The 24556-nt window shown below is 40.8% G+C and overlaps 1 protein-coding gene across 2 annotated transcripts; it reads right to left on the bottom strand.

Annotated features, from left to right (window-relative positions):
- Positions 1 to 1169: 1169 nt before the first annotated feature.
- ccn5 (cellular communication network factor 5) lies at positions 1170 to 23492 on the bottom strand. 2 transcript variants are annotated; one of them, XM_038306612.1, is made up of 5 exons: positions 23341 to 23492; positions 9150 to 9366; positions 8527 to 8775; positions 3410 to 3651; positions 1170 to 1486 (listed from the first exon to the last, which is right to left on the bottom strand). In XM_038306612.1, the coding sequence occupies exons 1-5, from the start codon at positions 23398 to 23400 to the stop codon at positions 1199 to 1201; spliced, it is 1056 nt and encodes a 351-aa protein (XP_038162540.1). In that variant the 5' UTR covers positions 23401 to 23492; the 3' UTR covers positions 1170 to 1198. The 2 variants fall into 2 exon arrangements, with proteins under 2 accessions (XP_038162540.1, XP_038162541.1); XM_038306613.1 differs by lacking the exon at positions 23341 to 23492 and adding an exon at positions 9488 to 10032.
- Positions 23493 to 24556: the final 1064 nt, after the last annotated feature.

Genomic DNA, 24556 nt, shown 5'->3' with positions numbered 1-24556 from the left:
TACATAGGAGAATTATCCTGCCATAATGCAAGAGCACATCATTTCAATTTGAGAAAAGAATTTCATCTTCTTGCTCTCAAAACTTATAATGCTCACACTCCAAACATGCGCTCTCTCTCAAATATTTTCTCTTCTCTCTTTGTTTCTTCTCTCAGATTTAATGCTTCTTGCACAGATATTTTCTCCTCTCGCTTGCCTCCTTCTCTTCGCGCACAAACCGCGCTCTGTTACGCTCGCAAACCCGTAGGCTCTGCTTGCGGATTTGTTTTGCTCTCTCAGACTGCAGTTGGATCGTTGCCTAGCAACCTTTCCAGCCAATAGAACGACAGCCTCGGAAAGGGTGCGCTTGTTTAACTCTACTGAGTGTGCCTCCGCTACTACGCCACTTATAAGAGCGTCAGCTGAAACTGCTATTTACAGTAGCTTGTGGCTGATTGTTGTTTCAAAATAGAAAACCTGGTTTCATTTCTAAGTTTTGCCCTGGATTTTGTAGCGTTTGTGGACGCTACGTCGCTACTTGATCAAAACAATAACGTCGCTACAGGAAAGTTACTTGATAAATAAAGCAGCGACGCTACGGTCAAGCTACTGGAAAATGTAGTTAAACTAATAGCTTCGCTACATGTAGCGGCGCTACTGCCCATCACTGGTAACTACAGTGGCTGGAAGTTGGCCGCCATTCGGGAAGGGCCATTTTGAATGGCTGCTACTGTATGCCAGCAATTCCCTGGCCTTGGGCATCAATTCTCATGGAAGGGGAAAGTCTCCACCACATCATCGACTCGCCTGGTGTCTGTTTTCACTTCACAATGGTGGACATGCATTTTACTTTGGAAAGCAAACCTAAGCTACCTATTTGATCTTTGCAGTTGCGGCACACTTAGCTGTAGATAAACATACCATCCGCTTTGCTACGATCACACCTCACCTGGCAATGCTCCCGAGTCCCTCTACTGAATAATTTGCTCTGGTTGCCAAAATGGCATTAGATGTGAACGCACCCTTACATGTTCTCTAGTGTAGATAAAAGAGAGAAAACAAATATTTTACAAGGTGTCAAAGCCACTGACGTTTGTAATTTAGTGCAGAGTTCATTAATGTGAATAAAACAACATCTTCAAGGTCAGTCCCATTTTTCTCTAATTAGTCCTTTCATGTCTACCTCATTTACTCTTTTCCATCCGATCGGTCGTCAGAATCAGGGCCTGTGAGGCCAGAGAGCGGGGTTGGTGTAGGGCGAGTAGGGGCAGTTGCTGTGACACGCACATGAGTGGATCATCATCACAGCTCTCTGCAGCAGTCTGCCTGTAGGGCAGCGGAAGGTCACCCGAGCCGTGGAGGTTTGGTGCGGTGTGCAGCAGCGAGAGTCGGTGCACTGTCCGCAGTACCTGAGCCTGTAGGCCTGCAGGCTGTAGCAGCCCCGATGGACGAGGCGGAGGGGGACCGGTGACCTGTAGGTGGCCTTGCACCGACCCTGCTGTCCTCTCTGGGGAGTCAAATGTAGCAAAGACAAAAACAAAAAACTAAAAATGAGAAACATTCATTTTTTTTTTACTGTATTTTTTTTTTTTTCATAATGCATAAAACAATTAACTATACAATAAGTCATATACAGAATAAATCGAAAACAAAAGGACTGTAATAAAGCTACTCCTCTGGTTAAATGTATGTTAAAACCTAATATACAAGTCTTGCAAGTTATATTTATGCAAATAAAGATTTGCTTTGATTGAAAGGGCTTCAGACTGCTTAGAAATAAATGCAGAAAGAAGATTTTTAGTTCGTCCTCCACGATATTTTAATGCAGTAAATGAATTGATTTTTTTCCTGAATGAATAGGGGCTATTTTGAATAAAAAAAACATCAAATATTTCTGTTCTGTGTTCTTGCTCTTTGTTTAGTTAATCAATGCAAAAAAACTGCTGCATTTTTTAAGCTTTCTCTGTTGACAACCTTTTTCTTCAAACCTAAGTGAAACTTTTGCACACATTTTTAAAGGTTTCTAATTTAAGTTTTGACACCATCCATGCTAACTCACAGCCAGCAGCTTAAATATAACCAACACCACAAGCTCTGAGAAGTTCTCGTAATTATCTGAATGGCAGAAAATTAAAGTGTTCGTGTTCCTATTTCTAGCAGCATATTTACACCGTGGCACAGCTACGCCACTTTTATCACAGAAAGGTCCCTGTGCTGCTCATGCTGGGTGATTTGGAGCCATCTGCTGGTGTACTTCGTGTAAACCAGCCATCTTAGTTCCTACTCTTTTAATTATCTCAGCTTCCTGACACCAACAGAAGCTCTTAAATATATATTGGAACTCTCCCTCAGAGACATACTGGATCAAAGGGACATGTTATGTCCCTACTGTGCTTCAGATAATAAGCTCTGCTTACAGTATTAATCGTTTGCTTTGTATATGGACATAAAAAATTGGGGGAAGCTTTCTAAATGGGCAGACCAGGACCAGAGAAAACATGACCATAGTCATTCCAAAAAAAGTAAAAAAAAAAGACAATCCGCTGGACTTTGTTTCCAAGTTTGAAGACGTTTTGCTTCCCATCCAAGAAGATTTTTTAATTCAAAATGATAGGAATGGAATTGAGTTTGTGGCTTTAAAGAGTGGACCAAAATACACTTTGTCTTGGCTTAGAAAACATGCAAATTGTTCCCTTTGGAATGGCTGTTGTTTCAGTTCTTTGTTAGCCTGTAATATCAGATACTTGTCTATGTCTCTGAAAGAGGGTCATTAGGCGGTGTGTTTCCTGGACGGGGCCGCCATTTACAGCTGCTTTTTCCATCTCTGCTTCTGTCTCCTCGAACCCCAGTCGGCCTCAGCAGATGGCCGCTCACACTGAGCTGCTGGAGGTTTCTTCCTGTTCAAAGGGAGTTTTTCCTCTCCACTGTCGCTACAAGCATGCTTAGTGTGAGGGATTGCATTTGAGTCAATGAGTCGATGCAGTCAGCTGGTTTTCCTTAGATAGAAAATGTTGAATAAATTACACTGGATGATCTGGTGAACTGGAAAGTGCCTGCAGATGACATTTTTTTGTGAATTGGCGCTATAGAAATAAACTGAATTGAATTATTGTTTTCATAAATTTTCATTCTTTGGTCTTTTTTGGTTCTTAGTTTGGTTAAGTATCACTAGTTTAGTCGAAAACTTTTAAATCAGAACATGTTTGTTTAATAAATTCCTATATTAAGAATTTAAAATTGATTGATTGATTGATCTGTCACACAGCCAGTCGGTGCTCGTATTCACATAACAATATATGACAGCCCAAAACTTATTGGATTAAATAAAATAAGTCTAAACAGCATTAAATTGCATTAGAGTAAAGAATCTGAAACAGAAAACATGTTCATAATTCCGTATGCATGAGTAAGGGAGGATAGCTTAACTTACCGAGGGTTTCCCTTTCGCAGACTCAGCAGCCTGGCAAGGTCGCACTTTACACAGTCGTGTCTCCATTTGCAGCTTGCAGGAGGGATTCTGGTTAGAGACCCTTGTGGAGACGCCGGTCCCGCAGCTCTGGGAGCAGGCGCTCCATTGGGTGGTCTGCTCTACGCAGGTGGAGGCTGGCAAGGCCAGCTTTGGGAGAACATTTGTTCTTGGCAATACTGGCCATGATCTGCCTGGTCGCATGGCTAAATGAAAATTAAGAACAAACAAGATTAAAAAGGGCATGCAATTTCTGTTTGTTTTTTTTCTGACACTTTTTTGAGCAGATGTTATATTTTCAAATTCTATTTTATGTTGTCAAACTTTATGTTTTCAAATGTCCGACATTGAGTTTTACGAATTTCCTTCTTTGTGTTTTACATCTCATTTTCACTTCAGCCTTAAGCACAGAACAAACGTTCCCTTAATTCCCCATTGCCCAATAAAAATATTGAAGTTTTTTTTTTTACTAAATCAATAAAAATGTGAAATAAATTGTCCTTTAAAAAGTGAAAACATAAAGATTTCCAACTAAAAATTATTGTTTGAAAATAAAACGAAAAGATTTGAAACTGAAAAATATTGTTCAAATAAAAAAATAAAAACAGATATATTCAAGACTGAACAAAAACAATATAAATTAATAAAAATACGTTTTTAAACTACTCAGTTTTTTTTTCAGGTTCACTAAAATCAAACAAAAATATATTTTTCTCCAATATCAAAATGTCTGTCCCATGGGGGCGGGGCTTAGATGGAAGTTTAGGTCATTGACAGTTTAGGTGCCTGGAAAAATATCACAGGCTGTTGTATTCAGGACCGTGGGAACCAGAAATGTCTTTCAAGCATTAGCAATATTAAAATTGCTTTAAAAAAAGGCTTTAGATAGCTGTAATGTGAGAAAACTGTAAATAATGTTACAGACTCTGCATCAAACTGACAACACCAAACCAAAAATACTGCATATTTGCACCATATGTATTTAATGCTCTGAAATTCTATATCATTGGGTTATTTTTTAAGTTCCCCCCCCCCCCCCCCCCCCCCCCACAACGTTTACATTTGATCACTGCTGCACTTAAAAAAATGGAAATTTCATGAAAGCTGTACAAACCGAGATTTATTCTCATTTTGTACACACAGAATGTATACAAAACGAGATCTTGTTTACACTTTATACACTGTATACACTTTAGTTTTCAAGAAATATGTTTTAGATTCAGACTGTTTGTGTATATATATATATATATATATATATATATATATATATATATATATGTCCCATACGATTATAATTGTTTAAAAACATCACCTCCATGTTATTTCATCTATGCTAGTTTAGAGACCCAGGTTAGATCATTACCATCTGTGATTCACTGGGAATAATAGTTTGTAATCAAATATGTTTAGTTCACAAATTCCAATGTTCTTTATTGTTCTATGATTAAAAAAATCAACTTTAATCTTCAACTCTGACTCAGTGGCTGATTTTTAGGCACAACAATAACAAGATTTCCCCTTTCTGTCGCCATAATGGAGTCTGACTCAGACCAGTGTTTGGAACTACAGGCTGGCTCCTTTTCCCCTCACACACCAGCCTCATGCACAAACACCGCCAGACCCTTTTAACAGAGTAACGTAATCTCTGCGTGTTTTCAACCTCTCCCAGCTGCGGTTTTTGTTATGAAACTAGGAAACATGGTGACAGACAAAATGAAATGTTTTGAACGTTAAAAAGACAGAAAAATGTGGTTTCAGAATTTTCTTCTGAACGGACACACCCAGGGTTTAGTGCAAAATGCTCCCGTTAAAACTTCCAGACGTGACCACCAGTGACAGACCTCATAAAACGGATTAAACCATCACTTTCTCATGCGCTAACTGATCACTGAAGTGCAGAAACGGAGCTACATACTGCATAACCAAACAATAAGGACTATGCTGTTGGTTTTCAGCCTAATTAAAAGTAAATGGATGAACTTTGAATATTTAAGAAACTGTTGGCAACTAACATGAAAACCAGCAGAACATCAAAACCAACAGATATCTTTGCTAAGTTAAAGTCTTGAAGCAGAATAGGGCAGAATAATATTCTAGTAGCTCATTAATTCACATTCAGCCTCTTTCACATCTTAATGTACAACCTGACCAGGTCATTTTCTGGGTAGGTTAGGACTAATGAAGCGGAGTTTGAGCAGGCAGCAAGGTAACAGTTTAGCATAGCATTGTTGTAGCAAGAAGGTCCTGGGTTTGATATCTGCTTTGTTGCTTGTTCTCCCTGTGGATGTGTGGTTCTCTCTGGGTACTCTGGCTTCCTCCATAGACTATAAATCTGACTTTTAGGTTAATTGGCATTCCTAAATTGTCCTTAGATGTGAGTTTGCATGGTTGTGTGCCTCAGTGTTGCCCCATAGACTGCTCTATCCATCCATCATCCATCCATCTGTCCTTTTGTCCATCCATCCATCCATCCCTCAGCACGGGCTCCCCTCAGGGCTGCGTCCTGAGCCCCCTGCTGTTCACCCTGATGACATATGACTGCGTCCCCAGGTTCACCACCAATCACATCGTGAAGTTTGCGGACGACACCACGGTGGTGGGCCTCATCAGGGACGACAACGACCGGGACTACAGAGAGGAGGTGGAGCAGCTGGTGGACTGGTGCAGTGAAAACAGTCTGATCCTGAACGTGGAGAAGACGAAGGAGATCATCGTCGACTTCAGGAAAAACCGCCCCCACCATGCTCCACTGCTCATCAACAGCTCAGCTGTGGAGGTGGTCAGCAGCACAAAGTTCCTGGGGGTGCACATCACGGACAACCTCACCTGGACTGTAAACACTTCATCTCTAGTGAAGAGGGCACAGAAGCGCTTGTACTTTCTGCGGAGGATGAGGAGAGCCCGCCTGCCCCCGCCCATCCTCACAACCTTCTACAGAAGCACCATAGAGAGCGTTCTGACCAGCTGTCTCTCTCTGTGGTGTGGAGGCTGCAGAGCTTCTGACTGGAAGAATGTGAGGAGGGTGGTGAGGACAGCGGAAGGAATCATTGGGGCTCCTCTTCCCTCCATTAAGGACATTTCATCACAGCGCTGTGTGTCCCGAGCCCGTAATATCATCAAAGACCCCTCACACCCCCACCATGGACTGTTCTCCCTGCTGCCCTCTGGAAAGAGGTTCCGCAGCATCCGCTGCAGATCCACCAGGTTGTGCAACAGCTTCTTCCCCACTGCCATCAGACTGTTGAACCTTTGATCCACAATCCGAACTCTGCACCTATTGCACATTATCGGGCATCAAATGCTGCTGAACTTTTAACTTTTAGCCCTTTAAATTGTTCATCTCATTGTATTTTTCAATAACGCATTTTTTGCACAAATGCCATTTTGCACTGAACCACTGCAACTTGCACACTGTCTCTTATCCTCTGCACTGTTCACACTTTGACCACTGCTGCACTTTTTGTATTTTTCTATAACTCGTGCCATTGTGAAATATCAATGCAACGTTCATAAGCTGTATGTAACGCAATTTCGTTCTGTATGCACCCTGTGCATACAAAATGACAAATAAAGAAGTCTAAGTCTAAGTCTAAGTCCATCCAACCATCCACCATCCATCCATCCATCTGTCCTTATGTCCATCCATCCATCCATCCATCCATCCATCCAACCATCCATCCACCCATCCATCTATCCATCCACCCACCCATCCATCCAACCATCCATCCATCCTTACATCCATCCACCCATCCATCCATTCATCATCCACCCATCCATTCATTCCTCCATCCATTGATTCATCCATCCATCCATCCATTGATTCATCCATCCATCCATCATCCACCCATCCATTCATTCCTCCATCCATTGATTCATCCATCCATCCATCCATCCATTGATTCATCCATCCATCCATCCAACCATCCATTCATTCATCCATCCATCGATCCATCCATCCATTGATTCATCCATCCAACCATCCATCCATCCATCCATCCAACCATCCATTCATTTATCCATCCATTGATTCTTCCATCCATCCATCCATCCTTACATCCATCCAACCATCCATTCATTCATCCATCCATTGATTCATCCATCCATCCATCCATCCATTGATTCATCCATCCAACCATCCATCCATCCATCCAACCATCCATTCATTTATCCATCCATTGATTCTTCCATCCATCCATCCATCCTTACATCCATCCATCCATCCATCCATTGATTCATCCTTACATCCATCATCCATCCACCCATCCATCCATCCATTCATTCATCCATCCATCCATCATCCACCCATCCATTCATTCCTCTATCCATTGATTCATCCATCCATTGATTCATCCATCCAACCATCCATTCATCCATCCATCCATCCATCCATCCATTGATTCATCCTTACATCCATCATCCATCCACCCATCCATCCATCCATTCATTCATCCATCCATCCATCATCCACCCATCCATTGATTCATCCATCCATTGATTCATCCATCCATCCATCCATCCAACCATCCATTCATTCATCCATCCATTGATCCATCCATCCATTGATTCATCCATCCAACCATCCATTCATTTATCCATCCATTGATTCTTCCATCCATCCATCCATCCTTACATCCATCATCCATCCACCCATCCATCCATCCATTCATTCATCCATCCATCCATCATCCACCCATCCATTCATTCCTCTATCCATTGATTCATCCATCCATCCATCCACCCATCCATTCATTCCTCTATCCATTGATCCATCCATCCATTGATTCATCCATCCAACCATCCATCCATCCATCCATCCATCCAACCATCCATTCATTTATCCATCCATTGATTCTTCCATCCATCCATCCATCCTTACATCCATCCAACCATCCATTGATTCATCCATCCAACCATCCATTCATTCATCCATCCAACCATCCATTCATTCATTTATCCATCCATCCATCCATTCATCCATTTATCCATCCATCCATCCATCCATCCATCCATCCATCCATTGATTCATCCTTACATCCATCCAACCATCCATCCATCCATCCAACCATCCATCCATCCCTTACCTGTTATGGCGTCCTGAATCACTGTGTTTTCCAGGTTTTCACACATCCATTCCCTGCAGCATCTCCCCGGCAGACGGACAAACTGTGGACTGGGACAATCTGGAGTGGGACGACGAGCGGTTAGCGGACAGGTCGGCACACAGCTCACCCCCCCACCTGTGCAGCGGCAGTAGGAGTCACAGGAAGGCTGGAAGGACTGGCCGTGTAGGTAAGTGATGCCGTTCACCTCACAGCTCAGCTCCTCCCTACCTAAAAATAAAACAAATCAGAAAAAGCTCTGGTTTACTTTATGGCTTGAATTGGTATAGAAAATTTGACCAGGAAGTGACAGCAATAATTGGAAACAGGTGATTCTTATGCAGCTAAAGTGGAAAATTGAGCCTTTTATCCGTTTATTAACTTACTGGGGTTGTCACTGCAACCTGTCATCCTCAAAGGACAACTATTAAAGGACATTTCCGTCAACAGCATACATGGAAACAGAAGCCCAAACAATTTGGCTTCCTGGAATATTACTGCCACCTCTCACTTTTTCCTTTCCACTGGCACAGACTCTAAACATGTACTGTTTACTGCCAGCTCATGCAAATTTAATCAACCTTCTGAACGTGTCCTTGACTCACCGACACACTGTCCAGGGTCTCCAGGGAAGCTGGCGCTGAAGTCACACTGCAGTCCTTTCTGTGTGTCGCAGGGTAACATCTCTGTGCATGGCTCGCCTCGCTGGCGAGCACACACCTGGCAGCATCGGCAGCCATCCAGCACCAGAGGGATTCCCGCAGGACACCGGGGGGCAGAATTAGGGCAAAGGCAGGGCATGCTGCACAGCTGGCACAACGCCTTCAAGAAATAAGAAAAAAACACATGAAACTAACACCATAACCTGACAACTAAAATACAAGAAATTATTCACATGTATAAACAAACATTTGTCATGATGGGTCTACTACGCTTGACCCACATGCAGAAGCACTTCACAGAGACCGAAAAAGATTTAACAATTTATTGTAAAGTTCTGTACACAGATAGGAAAAACAGTCTTCAGCTTGGGGAGGTTCCAGCGGTCTGGTGAACCGGAAACTCTAGGAGGAGATCAGAGTGGTGAGTTGAAGGACTGTGGGAAAACGGAGGTCTGAATACAAGGTTTCTTGGATTCACTATGGTAGTAGGGGAGGGTTTCTGAGATCCCGTTTGTGGAGGCTTGGTCTGTAGAAGGCTTGGTTTGTTGGAGGGCGGACAGGCAGACTATGTGAATCCTGAGGAGCAACTTAGCAGACTGACTCTTGGTTCCAGAAGGGCTCAGCTTTCAGATGAGGAGATCCGTCTCCTTTTCTCAGTGTGACGAATGTTTCCCTTCCAGGCTAGAAGGGCCAGCTTATCCAGAGGATCTGGAAAATCCTGCCAGTAATTCAAAGACATAAATAAGGTTAGGACTGAAGAGCTCTGAAGCCACTTAGACTCAAAGTTGACTCTGCAAACTCAGAGGGGCTAGAGTATCCAATACTATGGCAAGGAAATGAAGACAGTCTGCTCCTTAAATACTCCTCAGGGACTGATGACCCAATTGGCTGCAGGTGTGAGGTGAGAAGAACAGGAAGCCCTCCAGACCAGCAGAGGACAATGGCACCATCTAGTGGGTGCACGGTGAAACTGCAAAAGAACATAAACAAGCCCCACAAACTGGAATCCTAACAACATTAGGAAAAAAAGAGAAGGCTCTTTTCAGAACTAATTTTTGTGCTTTATGGTTTAATTTGCCAAAATAATGGCGATACCCATAATTGGGTCATTGTTATGCACTTATATTTGTTTATTCAATTTAATTCAGTTTATTTATATAGCGCCAATTCACATCATGTCATTTCAAGGCACTTTCCAGTTCACCAGATCATCTAGTCAAATTGATTCAGTTTTCTATCCAAGGAAAACCAGTTGATTGCATCGACTCATTGATTTAAAGGCAATCCCTCACACTAAGCATGCTTGTAGCAACAGTGGAGAGGAAAAACTCCCTTTTAACAGGAAGAAACCTCCAGCAGAACCAGGCACAGTGTGAGTGGCCAGCTGGGGTTCAAGGAGACAGAAGCAGAGATACAAAAAGCAACTGTAAAAGGCAGCCTCATCCAGGAAACACACCGCCAGGCAGACAAGCTCCAATATCAGAGGATGAAGAGAGCACATCCAGCCAGTCAATTCATACAGCCACAATGATTTATCTTAATTTACAATCATTTTATTGATTGCTTTAAATAGATTTCTCTACCTGTAACACCCTGAGAGCTTTCCCTCACCAAGATGGTGTCTTCCTTTAGTTTATTTCGTGTTCCTCTTATGGTTTGTAGATAAGTAGATAGTTTTGATTTAGTGATTTAGTTTAATTCAATTTGGTTTAATTTTAGAACGCCAAGGGGGCATTTACCATTCGGCAATACTAGGCAGTTGTCTAGGGCCCCAAGATCCTGGGGGCCCCATAAACCTCTGTTAACATGTATGGTTAATACAAATATTTCTTATTTGTACACATTAAATATGTTTTTGATAAAAATCCTTTGGCTAAAATGCCATTAGAACGCTTATAATTTTAAGTGTGTCTCAGCCCCCCCGACAACATCTAAAAGAAGCGAACTCTGCTCTCCAGAGCCAGTAGATTGGTAACCCCGCCTCCTGCTCTCCTCTATCTTGTCTGCTGTCATGATTCATGCAGCTATTATTTCATCGAAATGAAAAATGGGGAACAGATAAGCAGATCATGGCTTGTCTACAGTGAAAAGAAGGACTGGGTTATTTACTTTTGCCGTCACAATACTTTCTCTACTTGTAACCCTTAGTTTCAAAACATAGAGAGGAAAACAACAAGAAAAGGGACGAGAAGAGAGGGACAAAAACCTAGAACAAATAATGGATGTCTATACTATTAAAATTTCTCTATCTGTATAATGGGTCTGTTTTATGTGTTGTCTTCTTAATTCAAAAGTCCCCCTACCTGTGTTTGCCTAGGGCACCAAAGTTCCTAAATCCACTCGTTATGCGGCCTTAAAATGCGTCCTTCTTTTTGTCCGATTTGAAGGACGGGTCTGATGTATCCTCGGTATTCTTGGATATCCCAGGATTCATTGCGAGACCAAGCAAGCTGTGATCAGAGGAAAGGTTACTTGGTGCCGAACAGTGGTGAAAATTGGAAGTTCAGTTTAATATAATACAAGTCATTTAATAGTTCCGTCTGAGATGAATGAAAAATAGTTGTTTTAATGGTTACTGAGTCAGATATGTGGCGGTAGTGTTTGGTTTATCTAAAGGTTTTTATCTGTTACTGTGTAAATGGGTTTGGCTGGAATTTAAGGACAGATTCTAAAATATCTGCAGAGTGGGGACTATAAATCTGATAGGAGTTTAATCTTTTTATTGCTGTTTTGCACAATATGCTTAACTACGTGTTTTTTGTTGTTGAATATTAGAGATTTTGCAGATATATTTTTTATAAATACATTGTTTAGATTTACTTATATATTTCTACCCCTTTTATAGAATAGAATAGAAAATCCCTTTATTGTCCCACGATGGGCAAATTTACAGCAGCAGAAAGATTATTTAAAATGGTCACACAAATGTGGACCTTAGAAAAATGTATGAGAATAACATAATAGGGAAGAATTAAAATATAAACAATACAATACTGTAAAGTGTTTTAACAATATAAAACTGGGGAATAAATAACCAATATCCAGCTATGGACATTTTTACAGTAATGGATATTTGAAAATAGCAGCAACATCAGAGATGTGCAAAATGACAGCAGCATTTTATTTAACTGACTAAGGTTTCTATCATTACATTTGATTTTATTTGTTCCTGCTCCCGGTGGTTGGAACATTTATTCCATTCTGGATTCTTGTGAGTGTAGTCTTTGTTCGCTTCACAATAAAAAAGAAATAAATAAACAGTTTTGAAAACTTCTGTATTCATTCTTTTCCTGCTTTGTGTGTCAACGTTTACCCGCCGAAGGGTAGACCTGGTCGAATTCACAGCCTAAACTCTTCCGGTCTCCTTATTTTCAAGGACTTCGAAGGATCCAGTCTAGGTAGACTGCGTCCTTGGAGGACACGTCCTAGGTTTTCGAACAGAGCCACTGGATTGACCCCTTCTTGTATATTTTTTTTTTTTACTCTGACTCCACCCTTTCACTGAATTACAAGGTCTGACCAGGAGATGACACTTCTCTTTAGATCTTAATGTCCACAAGTCATGACAGAATATTTTAGTACAAAGATTGATTTTTAAAAAGGAACCATAGAGGACCAGCAAAGGACCAGCTAAGGGCCCATCAAGGAATGTGGGGAAATTTTGAATGGCTACTACTTTAATAAAAAAAATGTGGAAACAGAAGCAAAAATCCAAAAACATAAATCCTCAAAATTCACAAATACATCCATACAAATACTGAAAACAAGGAATATTCTGAAGAAAGGCAAATAAACAACAATGAACCAGCAGCAGTGACTGAACAGGAGATGTTTATATGGCAGACAGAAACAAAAACACCAGGCTAATTAGCAGATTGGGAGCAGGTGTGAACAGAGGAAGCTAGAAGGGAGCTAAGAGGAAGGAGACTGGCACAAGAGGGCAGCAGAGGGCAAACAAGAAATACTCAAGAATTAAAATACAATAAAAAAAAACTAGAATAACACAAAATGGAATTAAAACAATGAAAACTCAAAGATAAAACTTAAACAGAACCAAAACAACAGACAACCCTCTAATTGCCAAATTTTTGCTATACCATTTAAATACCATGTGAAGTGTGACACATTTAAATTGTATAACTGGTATTTTAAGTGACTGTATTTATGGTTTCTGAGCAGCTTTGATCATTAAAATTCACTACGGTCTCCCTGGTCATAAAAAATGAAAGAAAAAAAAGGAGCTGCAACTTGATTGAAAAACTTCCAGCTGCTGTGGGATATGAAGTCTGGCCTGCAGTGTTTATGTGGTTCAGAAAATGAACGGTTTGGGAACCACTGGTCTACAAGTAAAAGCTGAAGCCTTAGATAGTTGTTGGAAAGACGTGGTGATCCCAGGATTTCCTTGAACCCTTGTTGTTTTGGTGATCCTTCCTCACGGTGTTCCTCCGGATTCTATTCACCGTTCCAGTTGTTTAAAACCTTTAAACTTTTTTTTTTTTGATTGTGAGGACAAATTTAGAAAAGTACCTTTGTGTTCCTCGCCACACACCTCCCTCCTTTTTCTAAAAAGTATGTTAAAATGTATACTGTAACCCGCAATTAGTCAATCAAGACTTTTATTTTTGCGGGCCCACTTCCTGTTTTGCCCAAACTCCTCAACTTATTTAAAGCCCCGCCTCCAGCCAGGTTAAACTACATCACCTGTTCCACTGTGATTGTGGCTGGCTATTGGCATCCTGCTGAACATTTCACCCTGGAAATAATCCAAATCTCTGAAACCACTGATTTGCTCTCTTGGTGAGTTTGTTCCTAGCATAGCAGTATCAGATTGGTATGCAATTGCTGCTTGATTGCTCATTGGAGCATTGTTTTATTAGAACAGTTGCTGTTGTGCCTGGGCTGTCACAGCCGACCCCTAGGACTCTAGAATTGATTTTTTTTTGTGTATTTGTAATTGTTTTGTTTGTTGTTGTTTTTTTTTCCTGCCCCTTATTTGTTTCCCTGTTTACAAGGAAAAACAATAATACACTTGCACAAAAACTAAAACAGTTTCCTTGTGTTTTCATTCACACCTCAGGCTCCTTAACGAACTGTTTTTCTGATATCGCAGTTAGCTGCCTAGCCCATAACTGTTACATTCTTTGGCGAGCTAGCCAGGAGCCTGATGCTGTGGATGTTTTGGTGAATGTATTTTGTTTTGTTTTGAAACATGGATTTCTTTGAAGGAATTGGTATTAATGTTGCTCATTCTGTTATTGTTAGTGGTGTAACAAACACTCAAGCAGATGATAGGATCATTAATTATTTACGCAGCTATGGTGACGTTAAGGTTTTTACTGTTACTGCACGTGAGAGTCCATTTTATAAAAACCTGGCCGTTGAATTTGTTAATCCTGCAGATTGGAAAAGCTAAAATCGCTTTTACCATATATTTACCAATCTGAGGCTGCAGACGATGTTATATTTGTTATTAAATTACTCTCAAGAGAGTGCTGTGCCACAACCACAGTGGATACAACCCAAGCCCCTGATTACCTTTATGAACTGAAACGCATTTCCCAGCAGAGTGGACAATCATTTGATGATGTTCTGAGAGGAATTTTTGAACAAATAAGTGCTCATTTAGGAATAGCGGCTACCGGAGGGGAGCCTGATGAGGCTGATGATGAAGAGACCACAGTGGAAATATTTGCTACTGACAGAGAATCCAGTCAGACTCGGCCGTTGAATCTTTCCTCAGACCAATCAGATCAGTCCACCACCAACCAGCAAAGACCACAAACTCAACCAAATCCAACTACAAACGTGGGGCCGAGAATTTCTCTCTCAGGGAACGATCTAAACCCTCCTGGGGTCCAAAGGGTTGTAGTTGAACACATTGTGCACAGAGATGATGTAAATCTTCAACCTCTGTCTTCCTTTAGACTACGTACCTTCTCAGGAAAGCTTCCGAAACCTCAGCATGAGGCAGATTATGAATCTTGGAGGTCTCAAATAGAACTTTTAAATGCCGATCCAAGTCTTGCACCTTTACATGTTGCAAGGCGCATTTTGGAAGGTTTACTACCTCCAGCTGCTGACCTAGTGAGAGGTTTGGGGCCCAATGCCCTGCCTGCAGAATTTTTGCAAGTACTTGATTCTGCATATGCTACTGTTGAAGACGGAGAAGAGCTGTTTGCAAAATTTTTAAACACGCTTCAGGACCATGGGGAACGACCTTCTTCTTATCTGCAGAGACTCCAATTAGCTCTCAGTACAGTGGTGAAGCGTGGTGGGATTCCAGCAACTGAAATGGACAAATATTTGTTAAAACAATTTTGTAGGGGTTGCTGGGATAACGGCTTGATAAACAAACTTCAACTAGAAAAGAAAAAAAAACCAACCACCTCCCTTTTCAGAGTTTTTATTAACACTTAGAACAGAGGAAGACAGACAGTTGGCAAAAGAGATGTTGATGAAAAAACATATTCCAGCAGTCAAGCACCGTGTTAATGTACAAGCTCATACCACCAGTGCATGCTCATGTGGCCATCTGTCAGACTCGGGGTGCTATTGAAGACTTGAGGAAGCAAATGCTAAAGCTGCAGAGTCAAATGTCAGCCCTGTTGTCCAAGGACTCAAATTCTGCTAAACCAGAGAATCAGCTGAAAAAACAGAAACCAAAATCTGGCCAAACCAGTAGTAGGCCAAGGCCCTGGTTCTGCTTTAAGTGTGGACAGGACGGTCACATTGCCCCAAACTGTTCCAGTCAACCAAATTCCAGCCTGGTTGAAGAAAAGCGCCGCCAGCTGAAACAAAAACAGCAGTCCTGGGAGAAAAGCAAACCATTAAACTAGAAGCAGTTCTTACTGAGGGACAAGTGGGAGCTGCAACCAGTGAATGTCCCATTAACAAAGACTCATCTTCATATTTCCCATTACCTAAAGGATTAGTGGGCACAAGAAGTACTGGTGAGGTGAAGATTAAAGGGATCAATTTTCATTGCCTCTGACACAGGTTCCCAAGTCACCACAATCTCGCATTCCTTCTATAACACCCATCTCTCAGATCACAAGATAAAATCATTAAATGAAATTTTGGAGATAGAAGGTGCAAATGGTCAGAGGGTGCCTTATATTGGATATGTGGAACTCTGTCTGACATTTCCTTCTGAGTTTGCAGGAGAAGAGATGGACATCAATACCTTGGCCTTGGTCGTTCCAGACCTGCGGTCATCACAACCTCCTGTTCTGATTGGCACCAACACTTTGGATATTGTTTATGACCAGTGCTGTCAATCACAGGCTGAGTTTCATCCTGTGCCTTTTGGATATAGAGCAGTGCATAAAATTTTGGAGATAAGGCATAAGCTAACAACTGATGACTATCATGGCATTTTAAAAATGCAGTCATCCAGCCCACAGGTAGTTCCTGCTCAAAGAACTGCTGTGTTGGATGCTCTTCTGATATGCCCATTACTGCAAGGAGAAAAAGAAGTAATTATTCAGCATCCAACTTCTTTCTCTCTACCTGGTGGTTTGATAGTGAAATCTAGCCTTATGGATCTACCTCCTGTACAGCCTGCTTCTCTGCCTGTGGTTATCACTAATGAATCTGACCATGACATTGTGATTCCAGCTAGAGCAGCCATAACTAAAGTCAGTACCATCCAGACCATTCTTCACAAAGAGCAGACAGTACATCAACCTTCCCAGAGTGCAGAGTTAAATCCAACCAAGCTGAATTACAACTTTGGAAACTCTCTGCTCTCAGCTGAGTGGAAACAACGCATAACAACCATGCTCAACAATATGTCAGATGTTTTTTCAAAACATGATCTTGATTTTGGTTGCACAGATAAGGTCAAGCATGAGATCAAGCTGTCAGATTCCACTGCTTTTAAACAGCGACCAAGACCCATCCACCCCCAAGATGTGGATGCTGTGCGTAAACACATTCAAGAACTGCTGCAGTCTGGTGTTATACGTGAATCTAACTCACCCTTTGCTTCTCCTATAGTTGTAGTGCGGAAGAAAAATGGTGCAGTACGGCTCTGTATTGATTACAGAAAGTTGAATGCCCAGACCATCAGAGATGCATACGCTTTGCTAAAACTGGAGGATACATTTTCAGCACTGTCTGGCTCCAAATGGTTCTCCACATTGGATCTAAAATCAGGTTACTACCAGATTGAGATGAATGAATCAGACAAAAATAAAACTGCATTTGTCTGTCCACTTGGATTTTATGAATTTAACCGCATGCCTTAAGGAGTAACTAATGCTCCTAGCACCTTCCAACGTCTCATGGAGCGGTGCATGGGAGACATGAATTTAAAAGAAGTACTTGTTTTCATTGATGACTTAATAGTGTTTGCACCAACTTTAGAAGAGCATGAACTCCGACTGAAGAAAGTTCTTCAACGCCTGAAAGAATTTGGGTTGAAGTTGTCAATTGAAAAGTGTGTTTTCTTTCAGACATCTGTTAACTACCTTGGACATGTAGTTTCAAGTGATGGAGTGGAGACAGATCCAGACAAGATTTCCACATTAACATCTTGGCCGGTTCCTCAAAATCTTAAAGAGCTCAGATCATTCCTTGGATTTGCAGGATATTACCGCCGGTTTGTGGAAGGCTTCTCATCAGTGGTCAAACCTCTTAATGAGCTAACAGCTGGATACCCACCCTGTCAGAAAAAGTCAAAACAAAATAAGCTGCAACATTACCTTGACCCCAAAGAACCTTTTGCTGCACGCTGGACAACTGCTTGCCAGCAGGCCTTTGAAGAGGTTATCCAGAAGCTGAGTACGGCACCAGTTCTCGCATTTGCAGACCCAGGTAAACCTTACATCTTACACACTGATGCTAGCTCTACTGGCCTTGGTGCAGTGTTATACCAAGAACATGATGGGCGAAACAAGGTGATTGCATATGCAAGCAGAGGTCTGTCCCGCAGTGAAAGTCGCTATCCTGCCCACAAACTTGAGTTTCTGGCTCTCAAATGGGCAGTTACAGAAAAATTCTATGACTACCTATATGGCTCTGATTTCACTGTGGTTACAGATAGCAACCCACTGACATATCTGCTAACTTCTGCTAAACTGGATGCAACAAGCTACAGGTGGCTTTCTGGTCTTTCAACTTTTACTTTTAAAATCATTTATCGGGCTGGCAGATTAAATGCGGATGCTGATGGTCTCTCTCGGCGACCTCATGCTGAACAGGTGGCTGATCCTTTATCTTTGAAGGAGAAAGAGAGAATTTTGAAGTTCACTGAACAACATCTGGAACATCCATCCTGTATTTCCATTGACCAGCACTCAGTTCAAGCAATATGTGATAGACAACTGGTGTACAGCTCACCCAACCTGGACCAGGTTGCTGCTCTTGTGCAAACTCTCTCCATTAACACTGACAGTTTACCAGACAGTTTTGTTAATGATCTGCAGTTCTCTTCCCCTGTTGTGCCATCTTTTTCTGAAGGTGAAATTGCTGACAAACAAAGAACCGATTCAGTCATTCAGCACATCATCGCTCAGTTGGAACGAGGGGAAAACCCACCGCCATCTCTGAGGGAACAGCTCCCCGATCTGCCATTACTCCTGCTAGAGCTTACACGTCTGGAGCTCCATAATAATGTTCTCGTCAGGAAAAGGAACATTGGAGGTGAGCTTACTTACCAACTTGTACTTCCAGAGGAATGGCGGGCTGAGGTCCTCAACCAGCTTCATGACCAGATGGGCCATTTAGGAACAGAGAGGACTCTGGAGCTAGTGAGATCACGGTTCTACTGGCCACGTATGGCAGTTGATGTCTGCAACAAACTTAAGAACTGTGAGAGGTGCATTCGAAGAAAAGCACAACCTGAGAAAGCTGCACCTCTTGTTAACATTAAAACCACAAGACCACTCGAACTTGTCTGCATGGACTTTCTTTCCATAGAACCAGACCGAAGTAACACCAAAAATGTTCTAGTGATAACCGATCATTTTACAAAATATGCTGTTGCAGTGCCAACACCAAATCAAAGAGCTAAAACTGTAGCAAAAGTGCTATGGGAGAACTTCCTTGTTCATTATGGAATGCCAGAGCGTCTCCATAGCGACCAAGGCACTGATTTTGAATCCCACACTATCAAAGAGCTCTGTCAAATCACAGGAATCCAAAAAATTCGGACCACACCTTACCATCCCCGTGGTAATCCTGTAGAACGATTCAATCGAACACTCTTAAACATGTTGGGTACGCTGCAAGAAGATGATAAAACTCACTGGATAGACTTTGTAAAGCCATTAGTACATGCTTACAACTGTACCCTAAATGATGTCACTGGATTTTCCCCATATGAACTGATGTTTGGTCGACAACCCCGACTTCCTGTTGACTTAGCCTTTGGACTGCCTGTGTCTGAAAAAACATCTACATCTCATTCACAGTATGTTGAAAAGCTCAAGTCACACCTCAAAGAAAGTTACAAGATTGCAACTGAAAACTCTGAGAAAGTCATGTGGAAGAACAAACTCAGATTCGACAAGCAAGTCACAGCCGCAGAACTCTCAGTTGGAGATAGAGTCCTGGTTAGGAATGTCAAACTACGAGGCAAGCACAAGCTCGCAGACCGGTGGGAGTCGGATGTGTATATTATTCAGAAGAAAGCCGGCACTCTTCCAGTATACACAGTTAAACCAGAAGGCAAAGATCGTCCCATCAGAACCCTCCACCGTGACCTGCTGTTGCCATGTGGCTACCTGTCTCCAGCCTCCAAACCAGAACAAATAAAGCCAACAGTGATTGCACCCGTGACTTCAGAAAATGTAGATCTTCCAGATCCTGAAAATGAAGAAGTGTTCTTACCTGATTTATCTGATTATTCCAGCTCTTATCTCACCAGAATTACAACTGAGGTTGACTTGCCTGTTCCTCCATCTACTGTCGCTCCTATGCCTGTGGATCCGCCTGGCCAGCACTCACAAGGCTCCATGGAAGGAATGGTTGCTGAGGAACAGGAAGTAGAGTCTGGACCTAAACCTACTGCTGAACTGGGCTTGGAGCAAATAGCTGAAGATGCAGCAGATTCTGCCGACTCGGAGCCTCTCGAGGAAAACTGCTTCCCTCAATCAGGACCCGTCTCTCCTCAGCCAGAAGCTACATCCCCTCCAGAACAAACCAGCATGTTAAGTGATTCTACTGCTTCAGAACTCTCTAGTCCAGATCCTGAACCACCTGTCCGACGCTCGACTCGAACACGTCAGCTACCATCTCGTCTGCAGTATTCGAAACTTGGGCATCCACTTCTGCAAAGCATCCAGTCGCTGTTCCAAGGACTCAGTACAGCTTTTACATCTGCTTTGGAACTGGATGAGACTTCCATGACCTCGGCATCATATTTCACCAGCCGCTTGCATGTGCGAGGACGCACATGAGTTTAGGGGGGGAACCTGTAACCCGCAATTAGTCAATCAAGACTTTTATTTTTGCGGGCCCACTTCCTGTTTTGCCCAAACTCCTCAACTTATTTAAAGCCCCGCCTCCAGCCAGGTTAAACTACATCACCTGTTCCACTGTGATTGTGGCTGGCTATTGGCATCCTGCTGAACATTTCACCCTGGAAATAATCCAAATCTCTGAAACCACTGATTTGCTCTCTTGGTGAGTTTGTTCCTAGCATAGCAGTATCAGATTGGTATGCAATTGCTGCTTGATTGCTCATTGGAGCATTGTTTTATTAGAACAGTTGCTGTTGTGCCTGGGCTGTCACAGCCGATCGCTGTTGGGTGCGCCCCACTCCCTGCTTTAAGGTAACTAAACTGCTGGTATGGTGTGTGTGTTTGGGCACTTTGTAAAATGAAATGTGTTAAAATAGGATCATGTAGCTACATTTAAATTGATATTGCGCAGTTTATTTATTTAATTTCTTCCTGTCGCACTGCTTGAGTATTTGAGTTAATTTATTTTATTTGATATTTTGAAAGTTAACTTTGATTTCAACTTTTCAAGTTTAACCTTAATTGATTAGGTTGAAATGATTATTCTTTTTGTTTATTTAAATTATGGTTAATTTAATCTGATTGAGATGTTTAATTATTAGATATTTGATAGTTGTATTGACTTTATTTGTTGCATTTGTGTTTGTTAAAACACTTAATGGGTTTTCTGGTCTTTTAGGTCGGTTTTTTTTTTTTTTTATATATGATGGATCAGATCCTCAGATCCTGAACAACTGATGGCTAGCTAAAAAAGGACAAGACCGCTAGGACTCTAGAATTGATTTTTTTGTGTATTTGTAATTCTTTTGTTTGTTGTTGTTTTTTTTCCTGCCCCTTATTTGTTTCCCTGTTAACAAGGAAAAACAATAATACACTTGCACAAAAACTAAAACAGTTTCCTTGTGTTTTCATTCACACCTCAGGCTCGTTAACGAACTGTTTTTCTGATATCGCAGTTAGCTGCCTAGCCCATAACTGTTACAATACCTTCCCCTAAACAAGCAAAGCAGCAAAGATGGTCTTTGCAAAGAGGGTACACCAATTTTTTGTTTTTGTCTTTAAAATAGTTACAGGTCCCAATAGACCTAAATTTATCTCAAATCAGTCATTTTTAACATAGGATTTACATAAAAATCTAGTAAGATTTTATTGAATTATTACCCATCAAATATAGATATAGATCTATATATATTATAGATCATTATATAGATACACCTTTACAAAGGTTTGTCAATAAATATGAATAGAGTCATCTCACAAAAAAAGGAAACTTTGCTTAACTTTGGAGGTGATTAAAGAATAAAAAATGTGTGAAATTATTATCAATGATTAAACTCTTAGGAACATAATTGTGTTTCTGATCATAAAATAGTAGAAATACAGCCAGTCAGGCTTCCTAATATTTCAAACATTTCTTACTAGTACAGTATACATAGTTGGTAAATTTATGTTTAGGTAGTTTTTTTTTTTTTTTTTTTTTTAAAGCAGAAATGTACAAAAAGCACACTGGTCTCTGTAAAGTTAAAATCAAATGTCCAAAACATGCAAACAGATAGCTAAGCATACATGGACAAAAGGAAAAGGACATAATTAAATTTTTTTAAAATAGCTTTTTTTCTTTCTACTTCATTTAAACAATAACTTTAAAATAAAAAAAGAATCCCTGATTTTTTTTCTTTTGTGTGTTTTCCTGAGACCCGATGTGCTCACTTATTTCACATGGGTGCAGATACAACAAGTAGATGTGAGAAGAAGATGTTCTGCAAGAAAAATGAGGACATTTTCAGTCCGGTGGCTCAGGTTGAGGTTTTTCCTGAAACCGGTGGGTTACTGGTTCAATTCCCCCCTCTGACCATCTAAGACATTTCCCCTCCTTTCCTGATTGTGGCGGTCAGAGGATGCTGTGGCGCCGATTTAATGGCAGCCTGGCTTCTGTCAGTTTGCCATTTAATCCATTTTAACCGGAACATTTCCTCACATTTGTTGTTTCTCTGGAGGACAGGCTTTTTATTAAGACTAAAAAAAACAAAACTCAAGTAATTATTTAAAATTACCCTTATTCCTTTATTTATTTACTCAGAAAAATGAAATGCTTTGAAATTTAATTTGAAATTAAATATCCTCTCAATATCTGGTTCTTAAAAGAAATTCAAATAATCAAAAGATTGAAATTATTTTTGGTGTGAAACATGAAAACAAACTGAATACAAGGACTATAACTGACTATAATTATAGTGATTTTAATTACCCTCATCATGACATTGAAAAACAAATATATCATGCTTACATGCTAATGGCTGGTTTTATAAGGAAACTATAGCATATTGATTTTATTTAAAAATGAAATGCTTATTAATGGAGATAAATTACCAATAATTAATGCAAGTATTTGAATGATAAGCTGCACCTATCCCTGGATTTATCTTAATTTCTAAAACTGACTGCATTAATATGCAAACACCACCTTAGTGGACTCATGTAATGAATAGAGCTCACGTGAAATGAATGAATGAATGAATGAATATGTTGTTTTCCTGCTCCTTCCACTTTAGTAATGTTACCAGTATAGAAAAAGAAACCAGAGGAATGTAAATATCTTGTAAGTTGGGTTTAGTTCCTGAATCCTGATCTAAAGTTAGACTGAGCGTATAAAAAGGAGCAGGTCTCACCTGTGCAGCCGTATAGAGCAGTAAAGCCAGCGTAATCACACAGAGATCCAGTCGCTCCATCCTGTTACTGATGCTGCTGAGTCTATGTGATGGATCGCTGTTTGCTAAGAGCTCACTCTCATGCCTGCTGACATTTATAAAGTCTGGACTCTGATGTCACAGGCTGACTGCTTTGTAAACAGCCGCCGCTCCAGCATCAGAAATGTTTCACATTCCTCCTCCTTGCTGCCGTTTCCACTTCAAAACATGCAGACACACCTCCACCCTGCTTCTTTTTCCCTTTCCTCACGCTCTGCCCAGTTTTGTTGGCACTCTCAGTTTACAGGACTTCGCTGGAACTTGGGGGAAATATATTTGCCAAACTGGTCTTTTGAGCAGCAAGCAGGCTTTAGGGGTTTACTGAGAGGATTTAGATTGAATTTGTCTTACAGGTATTTTCACAAGATGAAATCAAACCTGTAATACCACAAAAAATCTTATAATCTTTTCAAGGAGGTTTATAGTCATAATTGCATTTGATTAGGGTTTTTTTCCTACTGTTGGTAGCGACTGGAAGGTGTTTTTCATGTATGTAATCCAAACTGCAGGCACCAGCATAATTAAAGCAAACATATTATGCCGGCAGGTTTCGACATCTTAAGTTATTTTAGGCGTTAAAATAACTGTTTCAGGGGATTTGATTGATTTATTGGACAGGGACAGTATATACTAATAAGCATTCCCTGCAAATGCACCAGAATTAGCCAAAAGGCTATTTGTGATCTGCTGTTCATGGACAGATCATAAATTGTCTACCTAAGAACACAACAGTAAGACATTTATAATGAGAAATACAAACACAGACAGAAATAAAAACAGCTATAACTCTTCAAAACTTGTTTAAAAATACAGAATAAATGTTTGCTGGACTACATATTTTAGGTTAATAAAATAGAACATATATATATATATATATATATATATATATATATATATATATATATATATATATATATATATATATATATATATATATACATATATATATATATATACATACATAAATGCACTAAAAGCACTTTTACGCAGAGGAACAACGCGGAGGAGAGACGCGTTCCTTGAAAGTGTCGTTGCTAAGTCACCAATTTAGTGCTACTTGGTCCCAATGGAATTTCCCATTGGGAACCTACTAGCAGTTAGCCTCGTGGGACCATCCTGATCTCGCGAGCTTTCAAGA

This window comes from Cyprinodon tularosa, unplaced genomic scaffold (genome assembly GCF_016077235.1).
Source record: "Cyprinodon tularosa strain WSP-4 unplaced genomic scaffold, ASM1607723v1 ctg587, whole genome shotgun sequence".
NCBI classification, from domain to species: Eukaryota; Metazoa; Chordata; class Actinopteri; order Cyprinodontiformes; family Cyprinodontidae; genus Cyprinodon; species Cyprinodon tularosa.
This window is presented reverse-complemented; position numbering and strand designations above follow the sequence as displayed.

What these genes read in the sequence shown, in the direction of transcription:
- ccn5 (XM_038306612.1), bottom strand. Translation starts at nt 23,400, where the DNA reads ATGGAGCGACTGGATCTCTGTGTGATTACGCTGGCTTTACTGCTCTAT. An exon ending in GATTCAGGACGCCATAACAG is followed by an intron (nt 3,652 to 8,526) that starts GTAAGGGATGGA and finishes ATTTTCATTTAG; the next exon opens with CCATGCGACCAGGCAGATCA. An exon ending in CTGCGAAAGGGAAACCCTCG is followed by an intron (nt 1,487 to 3,409) that starts GTAAGTTAAGCT and finishes TTGACTCCCCAG; the next exon opens with AGAGGACAGCAGGGTCGGTG.